The 12794-nt window shown below is 38.8% G+C and overlaps 1 protein-coding gene across 1 annotated transcript; it reads left to right on the forward strand.

Annotated features, from left to right (window-relative positions):
- The first annotated feature begins 98 nt into the window (after positions 1–98).
- On the forward strand, positions 99–12348 carry TDP2 (tyrosyl-DNA phosphodiesterase 2). Its single transcript, XM_010843504.1, has 7 exons — positions 99–420; positions 505–590; positions 4389–4568; positions 5310–5401; positions 7118–7236; positions 8563–8733; positions 10547–12348. Exons 1-7 carry the CDS (start codon positions 256–258, stop codon positions 10826–10828), a joined length of 1095 nt encoding a protein of 364 aa, XP_010841806.1. The 5' UTR covers positions 99–255; the 3' UTR covers positions 10829–12348.
- Positions 12349–12794: the final 446 nt, after the last annotated feature.

Raw genomic sequence — 12794 nt, forward strand, 5'->3', positions numbered from 1 at the left:
CGTTCAGCCCGCGTTGTGACAGCGCACGCATGTGCCGTTTGGCCCTCGCCATCCCGGGCCGACTTTCTTGCTGCGCATGCGCTCTACGGTCTTCCGAGAGGTGAGCGTTTGTTTCCCCGCCGGTGGTTGATAGGCTAGCACCGCGGGCGCTGGGCGCCTGTGCAGAGTCTGGCGCCTGACCGTCCCCGCCCTTTCCACCACCCACCCCACCAACTCCGGGCCAGGTTCAAGGTGCAGTGAACTTGCGGGGAACCGATGGAGCGGAACAGCGGTCCGGAGGCTGGGCCGGAGGCGGAGCTAGAGGAGGGGGAGCCCGAGGTTAAGAAGCGGAAACTCTTGTGTGTGGAGTTTGCTTCGGTCGCGAGTTGTGACGCCGCTGTGGCTCAGTGCTACCTGGCCGAGAACGACTGGGAGATGGAAGTAAGCTTTCACTACTTCTCTCTTGCCGGCTCTTCACTTTGGTGATGCAGGCGTACCTCCCATCCCTGTGTTTTTGTTTTGCAGAGAGCGCTGAACTCCTACTTCGAGCCGGCCGTGGAGGAGAGCGCTTCAGAAAGCCGTCCCGAGTCCCTCTCTGAGCCCGGGTCCTGGTGAGTGACGACGGGCCGGGGACCCGTTCGGGCGGAGGCGGTCGGGTACCAGGTTGCGTTGGGCATGCGGGACCTGCCATCGAGTTAGGCGGCGGGTCTGCGCAGAGACGGGCCTCGGGTCTGAGTAGCCGGAGAAGAAGGGTTGGTGGAGATGAGATCTGCCCCAGCCGCGGGGCTCACGCTTCTCCCGAGAAGTCCAGGCTGTGTCACTTCGGATGTACTTTGGAGTCCGAGGGAGAAATACCAGAAATGTAATTTTTTACTCCAGGTGTAGGGAATACGTAAGCGAGCGTTTCGAAATGGATGAGACACAAAATCCTCTACTAAAGAATGGTAGCTTGGTGGTCTCCTTGCGTCCTGTTGTTTGTTTACTCTCTGCTGGCCGGCCAGGATAATGGTTTTTATAAAATGCACATCCGCCTCTGTTATTCCAGTGCTCCCTCCCCAATTCCTGCACTTCTGCTCTTAAAGTCTGTGTGCCTTACAGGTTTCCCCACGGTTTGACCACTGCCTGTTCTTTCTGGGTTCGTCTCTTGTCACGCTCTCTTTCCTACCCCACAAAACTTCCAGGCATGTCAGTCAGTCGGTTCAGTCGCTCAGTCGTGTCCAACTCTGCGACCCCATGGACTGCAGCACACCAGGCTTCCCTGTTCATCACCATCTCCCGGAGCTTGTTCAAATTCATGTCCGTCCAGTCGGTGATGCCATCCAACCATCTCATCCTCTGTCGTCCCCTTCTCCTCCTGCCTTCAATCTTTCCCAGCGTCAGTCTTTTCCAGTGAGTCATTTCTTCTTATTACGTGGCCAAAGTATTGGAGTTTCAGCTTTAGCATCAGTCCTTCCAATGAATATTCAGCACTGATTTCCTTTAGGATTAACTGGTTGGATCTCCTTTCAGTCCAAGGGACTCTCAAGAGTCTTCTCCAACACCACAGTTCAAAAGCATCAGTTCTTAGGCGCTCAACTTTCTTTATGGTCCAACTCTCTCATCCATACATGACTACTGGGAAAACCATAGCTTTGACTAGACAGACCTTGTCGGCAAAGCAATGTCTCTGCATTTTAATATGCTGTTTTGGTTGGTTATAGCTTTTCTTCCAAGGGGCAAGCATCTTTTATTTTCGTGACTGCAGTCACCATGTGCTGTGATTTTGGAGCCCAAGAAAATAGTCTGTCACTGTTTCCATTGTTTCCCCATCTATTTACCATGAAGTGATGGGACTGGATGCCATGGTCTTAGTTTTTTAAATGTTGAGTTTTAAGCCAGCTTTTTCACTCTCCTCTTTTACCTTCATCAAGAGGCTCTTCTGTGCCTCTTCACTTTCTGCCATAAGGGTGGTGTCATCTGAGGTTATTGATATTTCTCCCGACAGTCTTGATTCCAGCTTGTGCTTCATCCAGCCCAGCATTCTCATGATGTACTCTGCATATAAGTTAAATAAGCAGGGTGACAATATGCAGCCTTGACGTGCTCCTTTCCCAATTTGGAACCAGTCTGTTGTTCTATGTCCAGTTCTAACTGTTGCTTCCTGACCTGCATATAGGTTTCTCAAGAGGCAGGTCAGGTGGTCTGATATTCCATCTCTTGAAGAATTTTCCAGTTTGTTGTGATCCACACAGTCAAAGGCTTTGGCGTAGTCAGTAAAGCTTAAGTAGATGTTTTTCTGGAATTCTCTAGCTTTTTCTATGATCCAACAGATGTTGGCAATTTTATCTCTGATTCCTCTGCCTTTTCTAAATCCAGCATGAACATCTGGAAGTTCATGGTTCACGTACTGTTGAAGCCTGGCTTGGAGAATTTTGAGCATTACTTTGCTATCCTGTGAGATGAGTGCAATTGTGTGGTAGTTTGAGCATTCTTTGGCATTGCCCTTCTTTGGGATTGGGATGAAAACTGACCTTTTCCAGTCCTGTGGTCACTGCTGGGTTTCCCAGATTTGCTGGCATATTGAGTGCAGCACTTTCACAGCATCATCTTTTAGGATTTGAAATAGGTCAACTGGAATTCCATCTCCTCAGCTAGCTTTGTTCATAGGCCCACTTGACTTCATATTCTAGACATGTCCAACTTTTCTCCAGTGGGTCTTTTTTTTCTTGCCTTTCAGCTGTTATAAAGGTATTTATTACCTCTGCCTAGAACCTTTTTCTTCCTCCTTTGTTACTTTTCTTATAATTGTACTAGGGTATATATGTATGTCCTTATCTTTAGGTGTGTGTGTTTGAGCACTCAGTCGTGTCCGGTATATATGTATGTCCTTATCTTTAGGTGTGTGTGTTTGCTCACTCAGTCATGTCCAACTCTTTTTGACCCCATGGACTGTAGCCCGCGGGCTTCTCTGTCCATGGGCTTCTCCAGGCAAAAATAGGGAATGGATTGCCCTTTCCTTCTCCAGGGGATCAGTGCATTCAAAATACTTATGCAAATATTTCTGAATAACAAGTAAAGCAGGTAAATGTTAAATAAGTAAAATGTTAACGTTTATTTGTATGAAAGGTGAATAGAATTCTTTTTACTGTTTTCTGAAAGTCTGAAATTATTTCCAAAGAAAGTTTATAGTTAACTTAGAGTGGCGAGCATTTTGCAGTGTATACAAATATTGAGTCATTATATTGTGTACCTGAAACTGGTATGATGTTTATATACATTATACTGTGTGGCACAGAAGTGATAGGGTGTCGTCCTCAGTGCATTACATCAGGAGGCACCTGATATGGATTCGTCCCCAATCCTGGTTAATTATATTTTGATTAAAACGAAAAATAGGAGAGGAGTTCCCTGGTGGTCCGGTGGTTAAGACTTGGAGCTTTCACTGCTGTTGCTGGGGTTCAGTCCTTAATTGGGGAGCTAAGATCCTGCCAGCTGCGTGGCAAGGCCATAAAATAAAAAACAATTTTCTAAAAGAAGTTAAAATACTGGCATTAAATACATTAAAATTATAAATACAAAACCCTAGTTCTTAAATTTGTGTGTATTTTATAAATGTTTAGGAGTCACCTTTTAGTAATGTTTGTCCCTCCACTCAAATGTCGAAGCCTTGATGGGAGAGGTGGGGTCAGGCTGGCCTGAGGACTGGAAGCCACACATGTGGTCTCTCCAGCATGGCAGTCACAGAGCAGTCAGACTGCTCTTGTGAGAGCTCAAGGTTCTTGGACAGAGGTTCCAAAAGACTGGAGTGAAAGCTGCAAGGCTTCTAATGTCCAAGCCTCAGAAATCCAAGAATATCCTTTTCACTGTGTTCTGTTGATCAAGTAAGTCACTGAAGCCCAGATTCAAGGAGAAGGGTGTTCATTGGACTTCACCTCTCAGTGAGGCGAATAGCAGAATTGTAGCCGTTCCTTATCTGGCACAGTGAAACCATATTTCAAATATGGTTTAAAATGAATCCAAGTAAATGTGGAAATCTTACGTACTCAATCTAATTTGGGGTTGTAGTCTATAAAGTTATTTTAATGACCTATATCATTGAGGGATATCAAGTTGGTTCTAAGTGAGCAGACTTTTGCATAACACAGAATCTAGTTTTCTGTAGTCATCAGACTCTTGGTCTTCCATAGGCAGATAGTCTTAGGACTCTTAAAATGTACTTACCCCTGCCCAACTTCGCAATGAGGAAGACTAAGAATAAATGTGAAATCCAAAATTGATCATGAATTGCAATAAAAATAACGTAAATACAATTTCAGCAAGAGAATTTTACTTACCTGTAAAATGAGGGCTACAAAGATTTGAAAAATGATTTTTAAGTTAATCAGTTTCTAGATTATTTGCAGAGTTGTGTTTCATTCTGCTCTTGCCAGTGTTGACCTAACCAAGGAAGAAACAAATGATTCCATTAGTTCTAAAACCAGCACATCTGAAGATAAAAGTGTTCAGCAAGAAGATGGCAGTGTATTCTCTTTTATTACCTGGAATATTGATGGATTGGACATGAACAATCTCCTAGAGAGGGCTCGAGGGGTGTGTTCCTATTTAACTTTGTAAGTATTATTACATCTGTTTCATGATAGTGTGATAATGTGTCTTACCTGCCTACAAGGAGGGTAGTAGATCAAGGTTATGGGCTTTGCAATTGGTCCTAACTTCAGAGTCCAGCTCTCAGAGGAAATATCAGAAAGAATCAGGAGTGATTGCCTCTGGGAGCAGGACGGTGGGTTGGGGTTCAGAGGGAACACTAACTTTTGTTTGAAGCCTTCTGGTACTGTTTTACTTACTAAATTTGTTATATAATTATTACTGTGAAAAGAAAATTGCCAGTGTGATCCGAATCTGATCCACACACTGGCTCTGTGACCTTGTGGAACCACTTGAGAGCCACTTCAATTCTCTGGAGCTCGGAGCTCCATTTTCTTCATCATGGATAATAACTGTTTCAAGAGGACAGAAAGAGACAACTCTTCAGGCATCTATTAGAGTATAAGACAATTGGAAGCTCTTAATATTACTGGGTGTCTACTGTCAGTGATTCCAGTTCTTCTGACTTTAAAGGGTTGTCATATATATGTTGTTTTTTTTTAATTTGACCTTTACAGTATTATGTGTTAAGTAACACAGATCTTTCTCATTTTATAGTTATCAAAGATCAATGTAAACATCAAATAGTAGGTGTCCTAGAGGACTATAATTCTGTGTTTCTTTTATGCTGTAATATTTTCCTAATAGGTAGCTGCAAATGGTATACCTGGTATGGGTACTTATCATGAATTGATGTGTTTAATTAGGTACAGCCCTGATGTGATATTTCTACAGGAAGTCATTCCCCCATATTATGCCTACCTAAAGAAGAAAGCAAGTAGTTACAAGATTATTACAGGTAACAATTTTTCTGTTATTTAACTTGTCTTTTTTTTGAAAAACAAGTCAAGGAGAGAGATAAATCAAAGTTAAACAATTGGAACATAGCGGGGAAAAGCACAAATAAAGTAAGCTTGAGAAAAAGAAGTCACACTCTCTGATACTAAAAAAATCATAGGAGAAGATGTTATATATGTGAAGAAGAGGTTAAAATGGATGATTTTTCAGAAAAATGTAAATTGCCAAAATTTAAGGCATGGATTAGCTTTTTGGTGAAATCAGATTGTTAGAAAATGTTCAGGTGTGATGATCTCATTGTGGTTATGTTTTTCAAAGAGTCTTTACCAATTTCTTTTTATTTATTTTTGTTCTTTTTCTACCTTTTTGCTCTTAATATTTAAGTTTTTGACTTTTCATCTATTTTGTTTTTATTTAAGTGCATTTAGTGTACCACTTTGGCTTCATTTCATGATTTTTGGCTAAATCTCATGTTTTCTTTGACTTTCACTTTTGCCTAGTATATGATTTCAATTTTGATTTACTTTTTAATCTGGAATTGCTGAAGGGAGAATTCTCTTTGTCTTTCTCTCTTTTTGTGGGACAACTTTTCTGCATTCTCTTGGGGATTCCTTTTGCCTGTGTTCTGTTATCTTGTTTTCTGAATCCCACGCTTTGTCCCTTCTTGCCTTACTTCCTCATTTTGTTGGAGCACATTCCTCTAGTGACTTCCTAAGAAGTAGCAGAGGGGAGTGAAGTGTTGAATCCCATCCTGTTTGCATGTGCCAGTATTTTATCCTCAGAGTTCTTTGATAGTTTAACTGGACGTAGATTTCTGGGTAGAAAGTCATTTTCCTGCAGAATTTTGAAAGCCTGATTTCAGTATTTTCTGGTTTCCATTATTGATGATTTTAAGTCTGATGCCATTCTAATTCCTGTTCAGGAAACTTTGAGCCTCTTCTTTCTAAATCCAGTGTATTTTTCATTTATTATGCTTAACACTTTGTAGGACTTTTCAATCTGGAGGTTCATAACCTTCGGTTCTAGAAAACTCTTTTTTCTCTCTCTCCATCCCTCCCTCCGTCTCCCTCCTCCTTTCCTTAGGCTGCGTTGCCCAGCTGCTGTCTTCCTAGTCTGCTGCCCTCCTCCCTGCCCCTCCCTCTCCAGCTCTTCCTCCCATCTGTCCCTTTTCTTCTTTTCCTGGTTTCCCTCTATTCTGATAAACCAGTCACCCCTTCTCCATCTGCTTTGTTTTCTGAAAAACTTGGAAGCTTTTATTCACTGCCCCTCCACTTCTGTTCTCTTTTCTTCTTGCAAGTTTTTACTTTCTAAATTTTTTATTCACTTACTGTGATTTTTCTGGTGCTTTCAGAGTTAAAAGTAACTTCCTATCAAGTTGCCTCAATTTGTCTCATACTCTTGCCTTTCAAAATTTTTTCAGATTTTTATATTTGGTATTAGCACTTTTAACTGTTTGGGGCATTTATGTAAATTCATTTTTATTTTTGTATTTCTTCATATTTCCAGCTACATTTTTGTATTTCTTCCATACTTCAATTATGTCGGGACTTGGTTGGCCATCTTCAACTATTCTGAAGTAATAGTTTACTCTTAACATGTAGATCCATTTAAAATCTGTACCTGTTTGTTAAAATAGGATTTTTAGTAGGGGAACTTGGGGTAAACTGCAAATACCCCTGACCTCTCAGCCTACATTCTTTTCCACAAATACCTGAAGGTCGTGAAGAAGGATATTTCACAGCTATAATGTTGAAGAAATCGAGAGTGAAGTTTAAAAGCCAAGAAATTATTCCTTTTCCAAATACGCAAATGATGAGAAACCTTTTGTGTGTTCATGTAAGTAATTTTTTTTAATTGACTTAAAAAGAAGAATGAACTAATTTTTTCATAGCTCCCTGATGATGGCTTTAAAAAAAATAAAACATTGTATTTAGAGAAATATTTACTCCTCACTTACAGATTCTTTTAAATAGTCTTGAAGAACTTTATAAATTAAATTTTTAGACACATTTCAAATATAAACAAATTAGCAAAAATAAGATCCTTGATTCATTGATATTTTCTTAATATATGAGTTTGCTAACATTCCACATTTGCTTTCTAGTTTTTTTTTAATTAAATGCACTGTAATTGGTACTGTGTTGCGTTCTGTGAGTCTTTCAAAAATTAGTCAAATAGGTCTTGCTCTCATAGAATTCCCATATGAGCAGGGGAGAGATTGTATGTATAGTAACTAAAACAAAGGAAAGGCATAAATGCCGTAGGAGAGCTGTAGTCATGTGCCTTGAAAGCTTAGAGAAAGAAGAGATGACTTTCAGCCGCATTGTTTAGTGACGGTTTCATGAGGGAAGTTGTATTTGAATCGGGCCCTGAAAAATATGTAAAATATAGACATTAAGAACAGTGCTGGTGGCAGAACCACCATGAGCAAACTTGTATAAATTGCCAATAGCAGAGTATGTTTATATGAAAGAGGGCATGTATAGCTCGAAATGAGCGTCTATTCAGTTGAGTGTAGAGAGTACAAAGAGGGGTAGTGTGATGAGAGGCTAGTAAAGTAGGTTGAATCCAGATGATAAGAGATCATGAATGCCCAGTATGAAAGAATTTGGACTTGACTCTGCGGGCAATTAGTTGAAATATTGACAGGTCTTACATTGTTGGTATCTTCATTGTAAATGGTATGTGATTCTCATTCATTCATTCATCATTTAACTGACATTATTTGGAATTACCTATGTGCCCAGCTCGCGATACTATAGTAGAAAATAAAAGAGCCTTCTTTGCTTTGAAATGATTCAACAGCTTTGTAGGAGAGAGGTAATTGTGCTGCAATTTAATCTGCGGGACCTCATGAACAGTCTACAGTGTGCTGTAGGAGGATAGAAGAGGGAGCCACCGAGACCTGGGACATTGGGAAAGGGCTCACAGTGGAGTGGACATTGGGGTTAGGTCTTGCAGTATTAGTGGGTACTTGCTCAGTATTCTTTGGGAGTCTTCTTTGACCTTTTAGAGATAAGCCCAGTGCTAATGATACAGTTTCACTTTAATAAATCTTAATATGTAACCAATCAATTGAATAATTACTGATTCTAGTAACAAAGTTCAGTGTTAATAGTGGATCATTTTCTCAGCTCTCATCATTTATTTATCTTGTTGCAGGTGAGTGTGTCAGGAAATGAACTTTGCCTTATGACTTCTCATTTGGAAAGCACCAGAGGGCACGCTAAGGAACGAATGAATCAGTTGAAAATGGTTTTAGAGAAAATGCAAGAGGCTCCAGGATCAGCTACAGTTATATTTGCTGGAGATACGAATCTCAGGGATCAAGAAGTGAGTGATGAAGTCAGTTCAGTGTTTATGGGCAGTTTATTGCTGTGGAAATTCCTTTAGATTTCTTGTGTTTTTGGTATGTTTTTTTTTTTTTTTTAATTTTGTTCGTGGCTGCAGTGAATCTTCGTTGTGGCATGTGGGGTCTTTAGTTGCAGCATGCAAACTCTTAGTTGAGGCATGTGGGATCTAGTTCCCTGACCAGGGATCACACAGGGGTCTCCTGCATTGGGAGCACAGAGTCTTCGCCACTGGACCACCAGGGAAGTCCCCTACGTGTCTTTTGACTAAAGCTATTAAAACTAGGACCTTCATTTGTTCATTATTTGTAAGTGGCCTTGCAGATGCAGTTCAGTGAATAATTATTTAGACTGTACTATTTGCCTTGCACAGGGAAGGCAGAGGCAGAAGAGGCTGTTACTTTATTAGTGAAATATATATATATTGCATATGAAAAGGACAACACAAAACAATATATATTGATTAAAAAGAGGGGTGTAGAGAAAATAATATTAGAAGAGTTTAGCAAAGGTCGCTTTAGTTTCAGTTTCTCTAGTTGCAAGGTGAGAAGAACAAAGATTGAACCAGCCTAGTTTTCCCTAACTCTTCCTACTGAGATTTTAAAAACCTTTTTTTTTTAACCTTCATAACATTGGATTTGGCAGTGATTTCTTAGATATGATACCAAAAGCACAGAGAACAAAAGAAAAAATAGATAAGGTAGACTTAATCAGAATTAACTTTTGTGCATTAAAGTATAGTATCAGTGGCGTGAAAGACAACCCATGGAATGATAGAAAATATTTCCAAGTCATATATCTGATGAGAGATTGATATTCAAAATATACAAAGACCTCCTACAGTTTTAAAAAAAACCTCATTAAAAAATGGGTAAAATGCACATGGAATTCTACTCAGTGTTATGTGGCAGCCTGGATGGGAGGCGAGTTTGGGGGAAAATGGATACATGTATATGTATGGCTGAATCCCGTCTCTGTTCACCCGAAACTATCACATTGTTAACCGGCCAAATCCCAATACAAAATAAAAAGTTAAAAAGGCAAAAGATTAAGATATTTCTCCAAAGAAGACATACAAATGGCCAATAAGTACTTGAAAAGATGTTTAATATCATTGGTCATGAGAAAAATGCAAATCAAAACCATGATGAGATACCACTTCACAGTCATTAGCATGACTATTATTTAAAAAAAAAAAAGAAAATAACAAGTGTTGGCAGAAATGTGGAGAAATTGGAACCCTATGCCATAGAACTGTAGTGTTAAAGTCATACATTTTATGTATACTTTACCACAATAAAAGTTTCTTTTAAATCCTAGAGTGAATGGGAGGAAAACTTAATGTTGTTAGTAAATTTCAAATAAAACTGCAGATATTTGACATTATTAGATCATATAAAATGGTATATATCTAAATTTATAGCTTAGAGTAACAGTTTTGCCCTCTCTACACTTACATTCATTTTTTAAAAACTACTAATAACAATAACTGAGGCCATAGGTTTTCAGTCTCCTGGGTTTTATCTGATACCCAAAATTAGGAATTTATTTATGTCAGAAGAGAAAGGGCAAATTTCAGACCTCTCTGGCTCTCTTGATATCTTTATTACCTACTTATTATCATGCAGTAAAATACTTTTATAAAATATCTAGTTGTACCCAGTTTTGCATTTGTGCATCAGCAAATAATCTGGGGCATTCTGATTGGAAAAATTGTACTTAGATGCAGTCATGGTAAAGGCCTTTTTAACTTAAGGGAAAAAAGACTGAAAAGAGTTCTTTGTTTTTCTTTTCAGGTTACCAAATGTGGTGGTTTACCCAACAACATTTTGGATGTCTGGGAGTTTTTGGGCAAACCTAAGCATTGCCAGTATACATGGGATACACAAATGAACTCTAATCTTGGAATAGCTGCTAATTGTAAACTTCGTTTTGATCGAATATTTTTTAGAGCTGCAGCAGAAGGTGGCCACATTATTCCCCAAAGTTTGGACCTGCTTGGGCTGGAAAAACTGGACTGTGGTAGATTTCCCAGTGATCACTGGGGTCTTCTGTGCACCTTAGATGTAATATTGTGAACTGCTTTTCAAATATGAGTTTTAAATGTTTGAAAGGATTTTGTTCTGTGATTATAATTTCAATTATAATTTCTATCTGTCCTGGAAAGGTAGTTTAACAAGGAGGAATTATAAACTGGATCATTGTAACAGAAGGAAAAACTACTGTGATTTTATTTTTTGTATTGTGGCCTCAGATTTCAGAACTAAATCTTAATGTTCATTTAAACTAAAGCATACCTGTGTTGAAAACATGAGGCTTCTTAATGCAAGGTCACAGTGGCTACCAGAGCTTTTAATAGTGCTCGTAGCTGCTGGCTGGATTTCAAGCAGGGCCACATTTTGTCTGTGGACTAGCCTTTATATTAGATTACTTTTTAAAATCAGGTACCAAAATAGTTATATTTTAAATAAGTCTTAAAAAAAAAAAAGATTACAGGGTCCTTGGGATTGGATCTCTTAATACTATTTCATAAATCCAGATTATCTGATAGTTATTGTCCATCAGATTTTTTGTCAGTTAACAGTGCCTAATTGGTAAGCTAGAAATGAACTCATGATTTAAAATTCCTTAACTTTAAAAAACTTGTGTTTGTAGTTATGTCGCCGAACAGAGGCAAAGTTAGGCTTGATAATGATTAAAGTCAGTTTTCCAGAGGCATTGGGCTTTTTTTCTAAGAGAAAAATGTGTAAAGAGAAATTCAGGAGGTGAATAAGGAACACTTCTCTGCTTTAAGGAAACATTTTTTTTCCCCCATAAGAGAGTATACTCTAAATAAAGAATTTTGCTTGTTTATAGTTTGTTTTAACATGCTTTTGTGCTCATGATGGAATTGAAATCATTACCTGCTTCCTACTTCTGGCTCCACAGCTACTGCAGCTTCACCTTTGTGTGGAAGAAAGCAGCTTTCTACATTACTTCTCACTCTGCCAAGTATTACCAAGAATATATTGACTTCCTCAGTATACAGAGAGGAAAACTGGTGGTAAATAACTGGAAAGAGAAGTGGCAGAACCTTGTTTTCATCAGGAGGGTCAAAATTAACAAGCAAAACACCTGAAAAAAGACACACTGACTGTATACATATGGTTTGTCATAATGGAAAAGAGGTGTATATGTTAATCATTTAAGAAAATGAGAATTAATGCTAATCTTTTAGCATATATTATGGAAGCTATAGTTCATTTTTGTGGGAAAAGGATGTTTGGGGCACAAACTGCTTATTCACTTGAAAGAAGAATTAGGAGAACTCTACCACACTTCATATTACCAAAAAAAAAATCTGGATAAGTGACAGGCTAAATATTAAAAAAAAATATACTGTGTATTAGATTAAATAATTACCAAATTGTTTTAAAAACTGGAAAGGAATATCATTTCCTTAATATGACTCAGCATCCAAGTTAAATATCCTCCCATTTACTGCTTATAGTGACAATCTAAGAAACAAGTTGGAAGTTAAAAAAACAATAAAACTACTTTTCATCTGCTTTCCATAGGCAATGGTTCTTAATGTAAGAATAAAGACACTACTACTACTATCTTTTTTTAATATTAATTTTTAGTTGATTGGTTTACAGTATTGGTTTGATTTCTGTCCTACAACAACATGAATTAACCATAGGTATACATACGTCCCCTCCCTCTTAAATCTCCCTCCCACCTCCTGCCTATTCCCACCCTTCTAGGTTATTACAGAGCCCCTGTTTGAGTTTTTACTTTGAATCTCAGGTTTTCTCAGTATAGTAGCTTTGTGTACCTTATTTCCGGTCTTGTTGAAATTCCAACTCAGAATCTTAGGTATCAATGTGGTAAGCAGCATCTTTGCCACTGATATGGAAAGTACTTGAATCATGCAGACCTGTTGGTCCCGCCTTCAAAAAAATGTATGTCCTTGTCCTTTATTGTGCAGTTCAGTAAGAACAAATGTCCCAACCAACAGCATATAAAGATCAGATAAATCTGGAAAGCTGCACTAAAAATGCA

The sequence above is a fragment of the Bison bison genome, unplaced genomic scaffold (genome assembly GCF_000754665.1).
Source record: "Bison bison bison isolate TAMUID 2011002044 unplaced genomic scaffold, Bison_UMD1.0 scf7180017864182, whole genome shotgun sequence".
Lineage (NCBI taxonomy): Eukaryota > Metazoa > Chordata > Mammalia > Artiodactyla > Bovidae > Bison > Bison bison.